This window comes from Lissotriton helveticus, chromosome 2_2, assembly GCF_964261635.1.
Source record: "Lissotriton helveticus chromosome 2_2, aLisHel1.1, whole genome shotgun sequence".
Taxonomy (NCBI): Eukaryota; Metazoa; Chordata; class Amphibia; order Caudata; family Salamandridae; genus Lissotriton; species Lissotriton helveticus.
This window is the reverse complement of record NC_136060.1, coordinates 472,220,361-472,240,128: the sequence shown is the minus strand read 5'-3', so window position 1 is coordinate 472,240,128 and position 19,768 is coordinate 472,220,361. Positions and strand designations below refer to the sequence as shown.

At 46.8% G+C, this 19,768-nt stretch overlaps 1 protein-coding gene across 3 annotated transcripts in view; it reads left to right on the top strand.

The window, feature by feature from the left end:
- Positions 1-19,768, top strand: part of DNAAF9 (dynein axonemal assembly factor 9) — a 548,844-nt gene that overhangs the window by 294,207 nt on the left and 234,869 nt on the right. For all 3 annotated transcript variants that reach the window (XM_078678718.1, XM_078678720.1, XM_078678719.1), the window contains exons 20-22: positions 3,293-3,380; positions 4,794-4,897; positions 12,277-12,423. In XM_078678718.1, the coding sequence (XP_078534844.1) occupies positions 3,293-3,380; positions 4,794-4,897; positions 12,277-12,423 (339 nt within the window). The remainder of the gene's footprint in view (positions 1-3,292; positions 3,381-4,793; positions 4,898-12,276; positions 12,424-19,768) is intronic.

The window sequence follows — 19,768 nt, the reverse complement described above, 5'->3', positions numbered from 1 at the left end:
GCCTCTCCTGCACCCAAGTTCTGAAGAAGATAGGAAGAGCCTGGCCCATTTCATAAAGTGGCGCCGGATAGGGCCTGGAGAGTGTGGTACTCTGAACTCTTGGGTATGAGCATCTGTCCTCCATCAAGCTGCCCTTTCAGGAGGATCTTCTTTCGCCGCTGCAGAGCAGGGTACTGCACCTGGGCTTGCACAATTTGCATCTCCATGCTTGGAGATTGAGTGGGAGCAGTTGACTACCTTCTAATGTAACCCTGAGGTTGTTGATGTAATTTTGGCCGCAAGGCGACACTCCACAGTATCAGTGTATGCCAGTTGTTGGGACAAATTTGTGTCTGAAGGTTGGTTTATTCTGCCCCAAGCCCAACAAGGACTTGTTTTTGTCACTGTTAAAGGCTACTTATTGGCTCTTACAGCCTTTTTGCGGTTGCTGTATCAGCCTTCGTTATTCAAATCACCTGTTATGATGATTTTTGAATGGTTTGCACCATTCGTTTCTACCAAAACCCTTAGTAATGCCTCAGTGGGACTTGAACTTGGTGCTTACTTTCTTGATGAGCCGCTGCACAGTTGTCCGTGAGACTTCTGACTTTGAAGACAGTCTTTCTCTTGGCCATAACATTGGCTAGACAGGTGAGTGAGCTTCTGGCTCCTTCTGTCAATCCCATGCCCACCACCTTATTCCCAGATAAGTTAGTTTAAATGACTGAGCTTCATTTCTACTGAAAATGGTTACTACTTTATTGTCCGGCAGGCTACCCTTCCCGGTAGAAATGGCATGGACAGCCTCGAAAGCAACTGGCATCAGTGCACATTGTTACTTCCGGAGTGGAACGATTTTAGTGCAGAGCCTCACTACGCCACCTGTCGGTGTGCAGAGGAATTGCTCTAAAGGTTTTGGGATCCAGTCTGTCACCTGGGGAATAGTCACAGTGTGAGGAATCTGAGGTTAGGTAGAGTAATAGCAAAAATTTTATTAGACGAGTATCTTTCTTCCATTTTCTTTCCTGTCTGAATCGAGCATTTATGATCAGCAAGGTCTTTTAAGTACAGGGGTGTGGAAATGTTTGGGTTGACCTATTTTTTTTTTTTGCTATAATAGTTGTTAAAGTCACCTAACCCATAGCACTATTGTGAAGCGACTGTATCAGTAGTCTCACTAACAATCAAGTTATTATCAGAAGGTGTTTCATTAGTTACAGTGTAAATGTGATATGCTTGATCTTCATTTCTTCATCCATTATAGGTGCTAAGGTTTTATCTAACAATGGCGAACCATCATTGTCTATCATAGCAGTGCAAGAATCCTTTGTTATCTTCTTTTAATTTGATCGCCGTGGCAAATACACGAGGAATGTTTCATACTGAATCCACAATATCTGAGCCAATAATGGTTTGAAGGTTGGTTAATAGTTAATTTATAAGGTTAGCAGAAGATTATCATTCATTGATGAAGAATGTGGAACAAAGCTAACCACAACCTGTTCAAATTCCAAAGAAATGAGTGTTAAGTTTGTTTGAACATTCTACCAAGACATTTGACAATATCTCAAATGTGTTCTTAATAGTATTCATTGCAGCTAATCCTGAATGCTGGTGAACTGTCCGCAGAAGAGAGTCTCAGCATTTGTTAGATATTGAATTGGATTTGTGATGTCTAGTGATCCCCTAGCAGAGGAAATGGCCTGAGTATTCTTCAGCTGTTTTAACAATTGGCCCAGAGTATCATCTGAGAGTGAATCTAAATCCAGTTTTGCTCCTCCGATAGCACTGATCCGAATGGCCATAAGTGTAATACGATTCCTGAGGAAAGCTATCTAAGCTCAAGGTACAGTGAGCATGCGCCTTTGTGCTTTATCCTATAATAGGTAAGAGTGCTAGGTAGGAGTGCACCCATACACTGCCCCTTCTTCATTTCTCTGTTGATTGTTGTTTTGTTTTTAAAAGTACAAACCATCTTTCTTTGTATTGTATTACTTTAAAACACATTTCCAGATTAGTAAGTCTGGCTACACTAGCATAAGTCATGCTATGATACTGGTCCAGCATTTTTCCTCCTCATATATAAGTATCTCTTATTAAGAAAATAAATTTACAAAGAAATACCCCAACAATCAGTGTGGAGCTTCTATGCCTAATTTGCAACTGACCTCTTCTCTTGTCAGCATAACGCCTCAACGGCCTTCTTCAGCACTTTGCGCACGTAACACTGATCTTGTTGCATTGCCTTTGACGCTGCTCTGCGATCAGGCTGAGAGCCTGAGGGTAGAAGGGCATTCCGCAGTGCTCACTCTTGCCTCTGCCTACCCCTGTCTTCAGGCACTCGCTTGCTTAGGACTCAAGAAGGGGTAGGTTGTATATGGAAAAAGTGCAGGTTTTCAAATAAACAAAAGTGCATCGCACAAAATATATCAAAGTCCAAGCTAAATACATTTCTTGGATCTGCATCTGGGTTTAGACATGTTCACAAACTTCATAGACTTCAGAACTCGTTTACTTGTTACATTGGTCTTCATATACAAACTATAGTAGATACTGAGGGCCTAATTTTAATCCTGGTGGACGGCCTGTTTCTTTGACAGGGCGATGAAGTGAATTACTCCATAGCCCAGACAGAGATGCCGCCGTCCTAATTTATAAATGACTGTCAAGCTGGCGATCACTTATAAAGCATTGGCAGGAACTACCATCATGGCGGCAATGTGTTTTGCAGTTTCATCAACATTACCGAGCCCGCCACCAAACTGTATCATTGATTTATTTTCAAAAATAAAGTCCTGAAGCTGGAGTTTCTTTTTGAAAATAAATAAATAAAACGCACCCCTCGCCATGGCAGTCTTCTGGCATGTCCTGGGGAGCATTTATCAGTTTTCGTTGCCCCCTACCGCCATGGTTTTTGGGTGGTGACAGACAGTGAAAACTGACCTCTAATTCTGCCCTTACTCCACAGGGCGACCAAAGGGTTTAATCAGGGCAAAGTCAGAGTCCTCTCTGCCTTGACTAAACCTGCCGTCCGCCCCCATTTAAATGAGGTGGGCGGAGCACGGTGTTGGCGGGAACTGAACGGAATTCCCCCTTTGCCAACATGTAAATCGGGCCCAGAGTTCTCTGCGCAAAAAGTACCAGATCTCATCCACTCAACCAGAGAATCATGTTCTCTGGATTCTTCTAAATGTAGTGCTTAGCGACCTGGTTGTCAATTTATTGTAATGTTTTATATTCATCTCTGTTCGTTTATTGTTTATAAAGATTGAATACTTCATGTAAAATCTGATTTCTTTTTTTCTTTCTTCAGGATGAAGAATCTTTCCTTGGCACTTTTATCACTGGAGACCATGATGCATACATATATTCCAGCAATTTACAGGCTAGGCCGGAGGAAGGTGAGGTTTTTTCTTTACAACTACCTTTTGTAAATGACATATGTTATTGGGACCAAAACATTTTTTCCAGACAGATGAAGTTAAGAATATGTGACAGGAAAAAAAACAATAGTTTTCTGGCCAGAATAGACTCAATGTAAGGAGGGAAATCACTTGATTGTTTTTCAAAAACTAGTTTATTTTTTTATTTGCAGTGTGCCTGATGTTGACTTAGGGTGTTTCAAAGCCAAAAAAAAGAATCCAAAGCAATTATCACCAAACCACGTAAAAGATGATGGTTTATTGGCTGGTTCAATGTTAGAACAAGTTTTATGGTCTTTGGAGATGAACGTATTAGACCAGAAAGAATCGAAGTGATGGGGGGAGGGGGCGGAGGTCGAGATTATACTCAAGCTACCAGCCCAAGATAGCATTTTGAAGATCACTTTCAACTGCCCCATTGATTCTCCTCTCCTTTCATCTGTGCTGTATTTCACAAAACTGGTGCTTTCAATGCTGGGATTTTGCCTTTCTGTCTCTGTTTAGATCTTGAGGATAATTACTGTGGGCTTGAGATCTAAGATAACTGGTTAGTTTTCTGCTCTAAAATCTTTGCTGTGAAGACGATAGATCCATCGCCCGGATTGCCATGTTGATTATACAAACGATGATGAAGTCTTCCCCGATCTGGGCTTTCAACGACTGCACATACTCGGGTCATCAGGACAGTTGAACATATAGGACTAGACTTAAAATCAGTGTAGCAGCCCTATTCTGACCTTTTATCAGACTCTGTGATGCCTCACATTCTAGCCAAAATATGAATCTTTAGTTATTATGCAATGATGGAATACTGTTTAGTGTGTCCTTGCCGACACCAAGCCGCTCAGTAAAGGCAGGATCTGAAATTTCCTCCAAAGGTGGCAAGCGATCACGACAGACATGCGGATCTTCCAAATTGCCTACTGGGCCATTCCCTTCTTTTCCTGTCGATCCCGCCACACCTTCCACGGCTATAGGATCTTACCGACTGATGTATGTGATGGTCAAGGGTATTGTTGGTTAAAGTTCACAGATTTTACTAACTTCTCCATCTAGGATAGGAGTGATACTAAAGAAACAGGTCATGGGAAGTTTAAAAAAGTAAGAGCTGTCTACATCACAACACCTCTGCTTTAGCTTCACTACAGTGATGCCTGTATTTCAGCATCTGACCCTGAATATTAAAATATTTTTTATTGTATCTGAATTTTTAGATTTATGTTGCACTTTTTCTTCATGGAGACATCAGCTTGGATGTATTGGTCTTCACTACAAATTGTAAGAATTGAGGATTAATCACCTGCTCCGCAATCCGTTTATTTATATATAGAAAAGGAGGAGGTGGCGTTTGTGCCTTTCAAGCCAACTTAATTACTGTATCTTTATTTGAAGGTAAATTATACTTCTGTGCTGATGGCCTGCTGTTTCTTCATCCATACTATGGAAGCATTACTATTTCAAAGACTCAAATGCATTCCATCAAGTTCTACGACGGGGTAGGTATATTAACAGCACTAACTTCTTTATTTGTTCAGATACAAGTTGGCCCCTTGTTATCCCTTATTATTGAGTCCGCTGCCACATTTTGAGGGACATGAAGCTGTTCTTTTCAATGCTATTGAATGTAAGAAATACTTTCTTGTATGTATGACATGCCTTGGGCCTAACTACTTCCACTCCTTTATGTTGCTCTGTGCACAAAATTCAACCTGCTTGTTTTCTGTCACCTGATAAGATTTGGAATTTACTGTTCTCCTATTGCCTTGCCTTCTTCAGTTAAAATTATTTTCCTTTAAAGAGACTAAATGCATTTAGATAAGCTCTGCCTGCCACTGAACACTCCCTTTACCTGACCCGCAAATGCATTGGAACATATTACAGTGATTGTGCTGGCAACATTCATTGTCACATATAGATACCCTGCAGGAAACAAGAAAAACAGGGTATTAATGAACACTATTCATTCTGGGTATGTGAGCTGTAGAAAGTATGCACACATATGGTTATGCAGCTACAAACAGCTAGGTTTATGATATGGACACAGCTTTTAAGTATGGAGATTTATGGACAGACTGCTGCCAGACGTAGTGGTGGAAGTGCATTATTGAAAGATTCAGAAACACATCTCCAGATAACTTGAGTCTGTTTTGTTCATGGAGTGGGATAGAAAAGTGGGGTACATTCAGCATTGTAATTGCATTTGAATAGCGCTTACTACCACTGACGAGGTGTCGGGCCTGATGTACAAAGATTACTTTCGCAAGAAGTGGTTGCTAATTTTCTGCCAACGTAGTCTCATTTTGTGAACCTACCTATGTACACCTAGGTCAGATCGCGACATATTGACTTGCACGGTGTCACAGAATGACCTACCTAATTAATATTGATTCGGTAGCTCGCAATTTGCGACCCCCTTTGACCAGCTACAATCACAGGAGTGGCGGCCTGCAAGGGAATTCGGAACACCAGCCCTGTGATTGCTTTCCAAATGGAAAATGTACTTTTTATCTGAAAGAAACAGGTTAGTATTAGATTCCTTACCTTAGAATATCCCCAGGCGTCAGTCTGGATCCGGAAACTTTTGCGTAGCAGTACCCCTGCGCGTCGGTAGGCGTCGTCTGCAGGCGTCCCCTGCGGCTCCGCGTCGTCGGCGTCGTGCGCCGTGATGACGTCGCTGGAGTATATAGACGCCGCCTCCGCGCTCTGACGTCAGTTCTTCTTTTTTCCGCGCCAGTTAGCGCAGATCCGAAGAGCAGTACTCCGGTCTTTTGACCAAGTCTAACTCTTTCTTCAGGTGCCGGTAGGATGCCCGGTTTTAAAAGTTGCGACTGGTGCGACCGCCTGATGTCGGTCACCGACCACCATCGACTCTGCCTCCGGTGTCTGGGCGCGGACCACGACGTGGAGTCCTGCGTCGACTGCCGGGCCTTGACAAGTAAAGCTAGGCGGGAGCGGTCCCGCAAGCTGCTCGAGCTCCGAGTGTCGGCCCCACGTCGAGAGCGGTCCCGGTCCGGTCGGAGGTCGAGGGAGCGGTCGAGAGAACGATCGCAGAGCCGCCATGAGCGCTCCGGGAGTCGCCACCATTCCTCCGGTTCCTCAGGTAAGCGACACAAGAAGTCGGGGCGTCGTCATCGTACCCCCGACTCCCCCCGACGCCCGCGTGATGCGGCCGGGGGTTCGGGTGGCCCCACCCCCGCGGCCCCGGGTGAGTCGCCGACGCCGTCTGCCCCATACCCGTCGGTCCCTGGGGAAGGCGCGTCGCGCGAGGAGATTGAGGAGTTCCTCATGGCTATGAGGGCGATGTCTCCTCCGGCGGGGCCTACGGCGCCTGCGGGCCCGTCGGTCCCGTCTGGGGGCCCGAGCGGTTCGGGTGCACCTGCACCGACGCCGCCGGGTGCTCCGGCCCCGACGCCGCCGGCGGCTCCGGCCCCGGCGCCGCTGGGCCCTTCAGGGTCGTCGCCGGCTGGTCAACCGGCCTCTCCGGCGCCGATTCCATTGGGGCAACCCGTGGTGCCGCCTCCGCGCGGCGCCGTGACTCCGCCGTCTGTTCCGGCCGGCGTCGGGGCTCCGGCGCCGCGCGGCGCCACCCCCGTTCCCTCTCTGACTCCTGACGCGGAGTCGGACCGGCATCGTCCGACGCCGAGTCCGGCGCCGTTGGGGCCCGTTGACTCCGAGGAGCCGGTCTATATCGTCGACTCGAACTATGGCGATGAGGACGATTATGGAGAGGGTTGGGAGGGGTCTGAGGGCCCTTTGTCACGAGCATGCCAGTACGACGTGGACTGGGTAGGTGACTTAGGTGATGCCAGTGGTCTGGACGAGTCGCCCAACCCTGGGTTTGTCTCGCCTTCCCCTGTGGCGTCGGAGGCTGGGGCTGCCTATTCGGTGGTACTGATGAGGGCTGCCAAGGCATTGCGCCTTGAGCTCCCCGTCGCTAAGGTGAAGCCTAACATCCTCACCGAGGTATTTAAACCGCAGTCATGCCCCCAGGAGCCTCTGCTGCCGTTTAATGAAGCCCTGACGGATGTCCTTTTGGGCACCTGGTCTAGGCCCGCTTCCGGTTCACCGGTTGACCGAAACGTTGCCAGGCGTCACCGTCCGTCCCATTCCCGGCGGCGCCGCCCGATCGGGAATCTAAGCGATATGACCAATTTGGCAAGAAGGTCTTTTCGTCTTTGAGTGCAGGACTGCGGTCTTGCAATACCGCATGCCTCTTGAGCCGCTACACCCACTCTCTGTGGGATACGGTCGCGGAGTGTCTGCCGCAATGCCCGCAGGAGGTGCGGGACAAGCTCAACCAGGCCTTGATTGAAGGCCGGGACGCGGCGAGGTATTCCATACGGTGTGGTCTTGACACGACCGACTCGCTGGGACGGGCTATGTCCACGACGGTGGCGATTCGTCGCCATGCTTGGCTGAGATCCGCCAACTTCTCGCCGGATGTCCAGAATGCCCTCATGGACATGCCTTTCGATGGCAGTCGCCTGTTCGGTGACAAAGCGGACAACGCGCTTGAGCGCTTAAAGGACTCCAGGGTCACGGCCAAGTCCTTGGGTCTTTCGACCCAGCGCCAGCAGACGGGTTCGTTTCGCTCCTTTTGTGGCCACGGAAGGGGCGGTCCCACACGTGCTGCCAGCCACGCACCGCAGAACGCTCCTCAGCGCGGTGGCGGCTGTGGATTCCGCCGGGGTGGCGGTAGGGGACAGCGGCGAGGTCAGTCCACACCTCCCCCCGCAGCAGCCTCCAAATCTTCCTAGTCCGAGCTTTCGGGCCCATGTGACGCCAGTGGGTGGCAGGATTCGCCATCACCACTCCCGCTGGCGCACGATTACGTCGGACAGGTGGGTGCTGCAGCTCGTCCGAAGGGGCTACTCCCTCCCCTTCGAGTCCACTCCTCCAGCCATGCCACCGCAGAACCACCGTGTGTCGGGGGACCACTTGACACTTCTGCAGGAGGAAGTTACGGCCCTCTTGGCCAAGGGGGCCATCGAGCGCGTTCCTGGGCCAGAAGTAGGGTGTGGTTGCTACTCCCACTACTTTCTGGTACCCAAGAAGGACAAAGGGGGCTTACGTCCTATCTTGGACCTACGGAACGTCAACGGCTTCCTCCGGAAGGAGAAGTTCAAGATGTTGACTTTGGCTCAGGTCTTGGCTGCTCTAGACCCACAAGACTGGATGGTAGCGTTGGACTTGCAGGATGCGTATTTTCACATCCCCGTCCTGCCGGCCCACCGGCGTTACCTGCGGTTCACGGTAGGCCACGAGCACTTTCAGTTTATCGTGCTCCCATTCGGCCTTACCAGCGCCCCACGGGTGTTCACGAAAGTGATGGCGGTGGTCGCAGCTCATCTGCGCCGGTTAGGGGTTTCAGTCTTCCCCTAACTCGACGACTGGTTGTTGAAGGCGGGCTCGCCCCAGACAGTCGTCCACCACCTTCAGATGACGGCAGACCTCCTGCACGAGCTGGGGTTTTCCATCAATGTGCCGAAATCACACCTGTGCCCCTCTCAAAAGCTCCTTTTCATCGGAGCGGTTCTCGACTCGGCGCAGTTTCGGGTTTATCCTCCGGAACGGCGGGTCCGGGATATTCAGGCTCTGATTCCCATCTTTCAGCCGCTGTCCCGGGTTTCGGTCAGGTTGACGCTGCGGCTTCTGGGGCTGATGGCCTCCTGCATCCTTCTGGTGCATCACGCCAGATGGCGGATGCGGGCTCTGCAGTGGGACCTGAAGTTTCAGTGGGCCCAGCATCAGGGCAACCTGTCCGACCATGTCCTGATCTCGGAGGGCACTGCGAGACAGTTGCAGTGGTGGCTTACGGACCGCGATTGGGTCAGGGGCAGATCCCTCTCCCTTTCCCAACCGGAGCGCGTAGTTGTGACGGACGCGTCCCTCCAGGGCTGGGGAGGCCACTTGGGAGAGGCGGAGATCAGAGGCATCTGGTCTCCGGCGGAGTCCCGGCTCCATATCAACATGTTGGAGCTGCGGGCGATTCGCCTAGCACTGAAGGCATTCCTCCCCTTTGTCAACGGGAGTGTAGTGCAGGTGTTCACGGACAACACCACCGCCATGTGGTACTGCAACAAACAGGGCGGTGTGGGGTCGTGGACCCTTTGCCAGGAGGCTCTGCGCCTCTGGCAATGGCTGGAACGTCAGGGCGTGACTCTGACGGTTCAACACCTGGCAGGTTCTCTGAACGCCAGGGCGGACGAACTCAGCCGTCGGTGCTCGGTGGATCACGAATGGCGTCTGAACTCGGACGTGGCGAACGGCCTCTTTCAGCAATGGGGAGAGCCTTGGTTAGATCTATTCGCCACAGAAGAGAACGCGCAATGTCATCAGTTCTGCGCGTTGGAGTTTCCAAGACGGCACTCACTCGGCGACGCCTTTCGGCGCGAGTGGAGTTGCGGTCTGTTGTACGCCTTTCCGCCTATACCACTTCTGCCCAGAGTGCTGAAGAAGATCAGGCGCGACCGGGCCCAAGTTATCCTTGTGGCTCCGGACTGGGCTCGAAGATACTGGTATCCCGAGCTACTCAGCATGTCAGTCGGTCCCTCGATCCGCCTGCCCCTTCAGGAGGACCTTCTGTCGCAGCAGCAGGGGACGGTCCTCCACCCGAACCTGTCCAGCCTCCACCTCCATGCGTGGAGATTGAGCGGCGACAGTTGAGGCCATTCGACTTGCCTCCTGAAGTCTGTGATGTGATTCTGGCAGCCAGGCGTCCCTCCACAAAGTCGGTATACGCCTGCCGGTGGAACAGATTTGTGGCATGGTGCACAGCAAAGGCTGTGGATCCCCTTTCTGCCCCTCTTTCCGAGGTTCTCCTCTTCCTTCTTTCTCTTGCCCAGCAGGGCTCTGCTCTGGGCACTATCAAGGGCTACCTTTCTGCCCTTTCCGCCTTCTTAAGGCTACCTGATCAGCCATCTTTATTCAAGTCCCCTATTGTACTGAGATTCTTGAAAGGCATCACGCACATGTATCCACCTGTTCCGTTCGTGATGCCTCAGTGGGACTTGAACCTGGTTCTGACATTCTTGATGTGTGCTCCCTTTGAGCCGCTTCATTCCTGTCCTCTCCGTCTTCTCACTTTAAAGACGGCCTTCCTGGTTGCCATCACCTCTGCCAGGAGAGTGAGTGAGCTCCAGGCTCTTTCTGTTAAACCTCCTTTCTTGTCCGTCCATCCTGACAAGGTGGTTCTTAGGACTAGGCCTTCTTTCCTGCCCAAAGTAGTTTCTGCTTTTCACATCGGGCAGTCCATCACCTTACCCTCCTTCTTCCCGCCTCCGCATCCTTCAAAAGATGAAGAGCGGCTCCATCGTCTGGACCCAAAACGTGCGCTTTCATTTTATATGGATCGCACACGCCAGTTCCGGGTGGATGACCAACTGTTTGTTGGCTACGTGGGTGAGAAGAAGGGAAGGGCGGTACAGAAACGAACCATCTCTCGGTGGGTCGTCCTGTGCATCAAAGCATGCTACTCTTTGGCTCGGAAGGAGCCTCCTGTTGGGCTGAGGGCCCATTCCACTCGGGCCACGGCGGCTACTACTGCCCTGGGCCGGGGAGTCCCTTTGCAGGACATTTGCCAGGCGGCTACGTGGGCCTCGCTGCACACCTTTGCGAGGCATTACTGCCTGGACAGTCAAGTCCGGAGGGACGGCTTCTTTGGCCGTTCGGTCCTCCAGGATTTTCTGGTGTAGGATTGTATTGGTTCGCAGACCCACCACCTGGGTTGGTATTGCTGGGGTATCTATTCTAAGGTAAGGAATCTAATACTAACCTGTTTCTTTCAGATGAACAAGTTACTTACCTTCGGTAACAATATATCTGTAAGAAACAGTAGTTAGTATTAGATTCCTTACCGCCCCACCCGTCCTCCCTGTTCTGCGAACTGATACCTAGGGTTAAGGACATCCCTTTCAGGGCCCTAGTTTCAAATGGCACCAGTGTTAGTTCTCACATGGCTCTGCGTGTTCTGGCGCGGAAAAGCTGTGTGCAAAGAACTGACGTCAGCGCGCGGAGGCGGCGTCTATATACTCCAGCGACGTCATCACGGCGCACGGCGCCGACGACGCGGAGCCGCAGGGGACGCCTGCAGACGACGCCTACCGACGCGCAGGGGTACTGCTACGCAAAAGTTTCCGGATCCAGACTGACGCCTGGGGATATTCTAAGGTAAGGAATCTAATACTAACTACTGTTTCTTACAGATATATCGTTACCGAAGGTAAGTAACTTGTTTGTTAATGCAGTCCGGGTTCTTAAAGGAACCAGGACTGTTTTATAAATGGAAGTTTTCTGTTTTGGAAAACTCCGGTGAGAGCAGGCATTGGTCCCCCATATCACTGTCTACGCCCTCTAAAGCTGCACCCCGATTCACAAATGGGAAGGGGGTTAAAGGGGTACCCCTTCTCGTTTGCAAATCATTTACCACCCCGACGTTATAGTCATTTCCTGGTCAGTGGCTTGCATTCAGAATTAGTCTGAAAACCATTGATACAACAGGGTCTGAGTCTCTATTGGGAAGGGATGTCATAGCTTGCCTCTTCCAAATTATTTGGAAAACCTTGCTAAACCCCTTTAGGGATTCAGAAAAACATTTCCAAATCACTAGTAAATTGATGTAGTACATTAGAAAAAGCTTTTTAGCGGGCACAGAACCTCCTGATTTAATGAATTGGAACATTTGCAACTGGTAAAACACTTTGTACATCAGCCCCATGTCTCCTGCTTGTTGCTCATGAGGCATACCCTTCAGCCGTCTGCTCAACAGGTCATAAAAGAAAGAGAAAAATGTCTGGTGGAGAACCGGGCGTTTTGATATAATTGCAGTGCAGATATTTTGTCAATGAATCAAGTGTTTTGTTTTTATCATTTATAGGATTCTGCTGGTGTTGTTGCTGCTCTTTTCATAGACTTTAAAGACTGTCTTCTGGCTCATTTACCAGTTGAGTTTCATACCCCAAACAACTTGCTAATGATTGCCCTGTTTCCAAAAACAAAGGGCTTTACAGCTTTTTACACCCAGGTAATAGCAATTTTCTATTTTTTTGCAAACTTGTAGCAATAATACAAATGGATGTCTTATTTGTCTATCATGTGATTTTTGTTATTGTGCAAAATAAATCTGTTTTTCTAAAAGTATCCTTAAACAATTTGAGCATGTATGTATGTGATGCATACTTTTATTTTTGTAAAACATTCTTGATCAGAGCTCCTTCCAAGTTTGTGGGGTTTTAGAACTACCGTCCTTCTCTGCCACGCATGTTTGTGACTATATTTCTGAGCAGTGACAGGGCAGCTCAGCATGCAAGACCTGCCCTGTGCATTTCCAAGGAGTGCATGTATCAGTAAAATAAATGTTCACAGTGTTTTCCTCTCAGTGAAAGTTGTGCCTAGTAGTATCGCCTTTTGCTCAGTACAAGTGCTATGAAGTTGATGCAGAATCTAGAGAAATGCTCTCGCCTCTTGGCTAATGCTGGTCTCTCATTCTGGTGCCGTGAGTTTGTTTCTTCTAGACAAGGAGGTCTGTGTTGAAGCGTCAAGGCTGAAACAAAATCAATCTTTGTATTTTAGAAAAGATACTGATTCTGGAGGTGGAGCCGTACCCAAATAAAGCCTAAAGTCTTCGCCTTAGAAGAATTGAAGAGAGCTATCTCTGAATTTCTTTAAAAAGTAATAGACATAATGAATGTAATGCTGGAATTGTAGGACTCACATCTACACCACATTTTTTCTTGGAGGTTTAGTCCCTCAAGGTACTTGTGTTGAAGAACTCCATCATTCATAATGGTTAGAATAGCACATGAAACTCCGGAAAATAGTTTAAAATGACATTTTAAACCTATATGTGAAAGCGAATTAAACCATTGTTCTAATGAGTCAATGGGACACTGGGTGTCTACGTGATACACAGTAACCGTACTTTATGGTAACATTTCCCAAGTTTCCTGCGACAAATACTTGCCCCACATCTCCTTAGAATGTATTTACCAGTTGTGTGCATGCCATGTGGGAAGCCAAGTGGCCAAACCATTGGCAGCGGCTCATGAATCTGTATAAATGTGACTTTTTCTTTGCAACTCTTAATTCAAGGGTTGAGATACAGCATACACATCTGCATATTGACTGCTTTTTCCCTCTCCGGTGCTGGAAAGCATTTTCTCTGTCATAGGATTGTACAACACTGCCATCCAATGTCTCTGGTCCTCACATATTTGGCTGAGCCCTCGGTAGACCACACATGTTTCCTATCCTCGGAGGACAGTATCTCAAATGGCTAACCCCACTTCACTGGAGATTCTCCTACCCCTTCAGATCGTGTAACACCTCTTTATTCTTCATAAAAGTCTGTGCTACCTTCTCATGTAGAACTGCAGTTCCTGCTGGACTCGCATGAGCCCTAACCTGTATGTATCATTTCCATTTGATTATGCTTGCTTCTTGTGCATGCCCTATTCTGTGGGTCTTCGGTGAACTCATTACCTACCTCATTATAGGGATCTTGAGCCTCAGAATTGCATTGTGCCCTATTGTCATTTGCTCAGTATCCACCAGATCACAGTAACACGGCAGCAATTGTTTTTTGAATGGCGTATATCGCTCTCGGGCATCTGGTAACCTTTTAATCCAGAACCCTAAGGGGCACCCTCTTTGTTTTTACCACATACTTCAATTGGTGTACTGCCCCTGGACAGCCACACATGACTCAATGTCTCTCCTGTATTGGTCACAGATCTAAGTAAGGCTTGTTGTATAGACTTTTTTTGCTAACGTAAAAGCACATTGCTGTGGTTCTCTCCACTTGAGTTCATGTTTCTTCCGAGTTACCTTGTACAAGGGGGCCAAAATATGACTCAGATGATGGATGTGTTGCCTCCAAAAGCTGAACAGTCGAAAGAACCACTGGACTTCCTGCCTTTCACGGGGGGTGGCAAATTCCCATATCTTTTGTCTAACCTGTGGCAACACCTCCCTATGTCCCTGATTCCATTGGATTCCTAAAACTTTCTCACTTTGGGAGGGTGCATGAACTTTTTCGGGATTTATCTCCCACCTTTTGCCCATAAGTGTTCCACAAGTTTATCTAATTGAATCTGTACGTGTTCTTGTGTTTCTCTTTGAATCGTCACATCGTCAATGTAATGAGAAAGCTGTACCCCTGGAATGACGGGTACCTCATCCAGGGGTTCTGCCATCAGCAGGGGGGTAGTGGGGGTATGCAAATACCTCATTGGTAGCCTCAAAAGTGTGTTCTGGCTTCCCTGCCAGGAAAATGCGAATTGTTCTGGATTCTCTGTGGCTATCGGGATAGTGAAAAAGCCATTAGCGATGTCAATCATCGCATTCCATGTCCCCTTATGTCTCTGTTTTCTCTCAATTAAGTTAACCATATCTGGGACGGCAGCAGTCAAAGTAGGAGTATATTTATTCAGTTCTCGGTGATCGACTGTCATCCTCCAGCTACCATCCGATTTGTGAATGGGCCACAGAGGATTATTCCAGGCATTAGTGACTTTTGTCACCACCCCTGCCTCTATCAGATCCCATGCTGTTTTGCCTCCCGGGATCCGGTATTGCTATAAGCGAACCACCTTTGAGGCTAGAACAACCTTAACTGGGGGTATCTTTAAATGACCCACATTCTTTGTTGCAGCTGAAATGTATTTTTTTATCCAAATTGACAGCACCCGTCCTCCCAATATAGTAATTCCCTTCAAAATATAGATTCCAATAATGCATTCGGAAAGTGGTACTATCAATACAGTGTACTCTCTTTTTTGGTATTCTCCCTATTTTCATTTAGAGCTTGGTTTGCACAGCTGGTGTTTCTTTTCCATCCAAACCCTTAATGGTGTAGTACTGCTCTTTAAACTTTTACGGGTTCCCATATATCAAAGTAGTCTCCGCACCGGTGTGTACCAGGACTCGGGCCTTCTGAACATTATGAGTTTTCCAATAAATTTGTATGTCAGCATAAGATCTATTATCCTTGCAAGCCCATCCCTGTACCGGGGTTTGGCCTATTTCCTAATCTGATTTCAATCTGTCAACTTTTGCTCAAGTCAAATCTGGGTACAAACTGTTATACTCTTGGGAAACTCCTCCCTCTTGTTCTCACTGAGCCACTCATTGTTAGAGTCTTTCTCCCCCTTCACATTCAAATGGGTAGTTCTCTCTCTCTCTCTCTCTCTTTTTCTTCTTCCTCCACCTCTGGCTTTTTTTGACTCCCTTGCTTCTTGTCCTATGAATTCACCTTCCTACTTCCTTCTTTCTTTTTCATCTCTCGCTTCCGAGACACCTCCCACAGACTTTTTCTCTATTCCATCTATCTGTTCATCCTTCAACAAGGCCATGAACCTATCCCTCCAGAATACCCTAGTATCATCTCCATGGGCCTCGGACTGGGAGGCGCCTTTCAGTCTTTAACCAGTCCCCCCAACTCTTCCCAACTCACGGACTGCCTCCATCACCTATGCTAAATTATTACTGGTCTGTTAAATTACCAGGGCCATGATTACCTGTTTGTAGGCTGGGAGTGCGAATCAAATTATTTTGTTTTGCGCTGATACGGTCAGCAGTCCGTCCATTACGTCATGTGCATTACTCCGAAAAATAGCAGTTTTCATTAATTCTTCCTTAAGCCTCTGCGTAGCATCTCTCAAGGTAAACCTATGTTTATTAATCAGTGACCAATCTGACTCGGTAGGATTCTTGAGGCTGCACCCATCAACCGCTAATTGTAGCAGGCTGATTTAATTGTCACCTCTATTATTCCCAAACTGTTCCTCTACAGTGGGGTCAGTGCTAAGAGTACAAAACTTTCCTCCATCTCCATGAGCTAACATCACCCCAGAGGCTCTTGTATCAAACAGTCACACCATCCACCTAAGCAATGCCTCCCCGGGTCTCTGTCGTAATCTATCTAGAATGTCATTCTTCTCTCGCTGAGTAAAATCCTCCATGGAGTCCACCGCAACACCCTGTGGATTATTTGGACCACCCTGTAAGTTTTGTTGAAATATGGTCTGTGCATGGATAACCTTCCGGTCTTCCAACTCACCCTAGCTACTATTTTGGCAACACTCTTCCCCCAGAATCTGAATCACGTTCCTGCTTCAGCTGAGCACATTTTCTGTGCATTTCTAGATAAGCACATAAGAGGATCCAGCCTCTTTGCCCTAACATACTAAGCTCTTTCCCTTTTTCTATTTGCACTTTCTGCAAACAGTCTCTACTTGTGCTGGGTCAGCATCTGCTAGACATGCATTCCACTTTTCACTCAATCCAGCACAACAAGACCACTCATGCGCCTGCATACCGTAGGGGGTTACTCATTTGGTATCTGGGAACCTGCCTTTGTCTTTTTGGTAAACGTTTTCCCCCTTAATATTGTATCCTGTTTGTGACACCAAAAATGTATTACTTCAGACTTGCAACTCAAGGACACACTTAAAAAGGAACTTGTCAATCTCCCAAAATGAGGCAAATACATTCATCAAGGCGTTTTCAAAATTAAGCACCTGAAATTATAAATTCAGCACTTTTTGAGAAAAAAAGAAGACAAAATATACTTATTTATACGTTCCCAGATGTATTTTCCCAAATGTCAAATGAAAGAAGTCGAAAACAAGGGCAGGGCAAATTGTTTTGTTGCCTCGTGGACTTTCGCGCAGCTTTTGATTTGGTGGACAGGGACTGTTTGTGGGAGACATTGAGAAGGTACGAGGTCCCCAATGATCTCCTGTGGGTAATCCAGAAACTGCATTGCCAAAATTGGGCACAGGTGATCAAAGACACCTCTGGCGGCCTTACAACGGAAATAGGGATAAATAACGGGTTGAGGCAAGGCTGCGTCCTGGCCCCGCTGCTTTTTGCCATATTTCTAGCAGACTTGCCTCTTCGTTTGGGCACAGCCACAGCCAGAGGTGCAAGTCCAAAAATAAATGGTAGGCACCTATCATGTCTGATGTATGCCGATGACCTGGTAATAATGGATCAAACTGAGGTGGGGCTTCAGAGGAAGCTAAGTGTATTCAACGATTATTGCACCACGACTTACAGTAAATATGGACAAAACAAAAATTTTGTGTTTTGGGAAGAAGAGGACGAAGTTTAGTTGGCACTTGGGCCAAACTAAACTGGATACTGTAAGCGAATACAAATATCTCGGAATATGGTTTACAAGAACACTGCAGTGGGGCACGCATTTGGAAGCACAGAAATTGAAAGCTCACCTAGCGGTATGTGGACTGAAAAGATTTAACCATAGTTATGGGGATATGTCCCACAAACCTCTTTTGACAGCCTTTAAGGCCATGATCCCCCCGCAATTCCAATATGGGGCGGAAGTACTCTGCATTGATGGTAAAAGCTCCTGGGACAGAGAGGAGGGGAAATGTTTAAAACCCTACTGTCTCTACCTGGGTTGGTAATGATCCAGGCGGTCAGACTAGAATTAGGCCTAACCGCCTGGAATGTGCAGGTGCAGCAGAACTTCCTCCGATTTTGGAATCGGTTGGGGCAGGGGGAAGTTACAAAGGTGTCGCAATGGTGCATGAAAGAAATTCAGACTAGTGAGTTAAAATGGGCCAAGGAAACGAGAAGAAAACTTCTAGCCATCTGCGACCACCTAAATGTAAACATTGACCCTAGGACACTCCAAATTAATGTAATAAAGAGTGTACTTAAAGCGCAGGGTAAATTCACTTCAAGGGTAACTGACCAAGAGTATTTGAAAAAGAAAGACTCTGTAAAATTGATGTGCTCAGGCTGGGAGAAAGATGTAAGCTTTCCTTATATAGATTTGTTACCGAACCGTTGGCTAAGAATAGAAGTTTTTAAGCTAAGAATAGGTATTAACCCGATATTTGCAAATAGCGCAATAAAAGCCGCCTTAACGCATTCAGATGGGAAATGTGTTTGTAAATTAGAAAAGAAATGTAATATTTTGCACATTTTATTGGATTGTTATATATTTTTAAATTTACGTAAACAGTTTCTGCGACCGATATTTTTAAAAAATGATGTTAAGGAGCGTTCACAAGCACGGGAGCTACTAGTCGATATGGAAAACTTAGATATCGCGATAGCTATCGGGAAATGCAGGGTGTGTATCAGTTGCCTGAAAGATTGGAGGTTTAAAGGTATCCGGTAGCTCCATAATCCAAATGAACGTCTGATTTTAAAATGTGATAAATGTAATTTTTAGGATAATATGCCTTTTTTTTAACTGTTAAGAATATGAATTTGTAAGATGTAAATTTTATATGACGAACTGTGGTTTATAGATCGATGGTCTAAATAAACTTTGTGATTTGACTTTGACTTGTAAGTCGAAAACAGAGAATATGTAAAAACTTATTAAATATGTACATAGAGCAAGGAAACTCATGGAATGTATTCACAAAGTAAGTCATAGAAATACATTAACAATAGAGTGTCTTTCAACATTCTGGCCAGCACGACTGGGGAGCCCTCACAGTCAAGCTGGTCTCGATTGGGATCACAAAAAGTTCCCTGTGGCAACGCATCCGCTCCACAGACGAGCTCCTGTCTGAGAGTCAAGACTCCCCGTCTTTAATACCTTTGCTCAACCCAAGGAGTGATTTCTGGAAACCTTTTACCCCTTCCTTCCCAAGTTAAATGTTCCAGACACTGTTTTGTGAAGAGCGATGACCTCTCCACAAAAACATCTCCACCCTGCAGCGGCAGGCACACACAAAATGGAGTCATTTATACAAAATGGAGTTGATGGCCAATGTATTATTCCTCAAACATCACAATACTCTAAATAGGGGATTGCAGAAATTCCACCATACTGGATATTAAATAATATCACAACGTGTTAACGGCCATAAAAAGTAGTATCTGTGGCATACATGATACTCTTAGTAAAATAAATGACTGGAATGTATCTGTTTCAACTATGTTCATTATTCAGATATCAATATATAGTCGAAGGAGGCATTTTACTTCATCCCTAAACTCGTGATGATGTACTATCACTGTGTTATGAGATTTGAGATTTTGAACATTGGTCTAGTGGGACATACATACATCATGAAAAGCTGAAATCTGGTTGTGTGAATGTTGGAGTAATATATAGTTACAAAACATCAGGTCTTCCAGATGGAGACACTTGGCAGCAGGAGACCATAACATCAACCAAACAAAGTTTTCGTATTTCAGAAACTGTATACCTCTCACCAAGCGAGGGCTTTTGAGATGATCTTTGTGAAACCTATTGGTTAAAGGGATTAAATACTTTACAGCAGTACGGAATAAATGATTGACTCCATTACAAATGCTTTTGTTGGGATACTACAATGGAGGTGAAAGAGACACACTGTAATGGAATTGGAAACGGTATT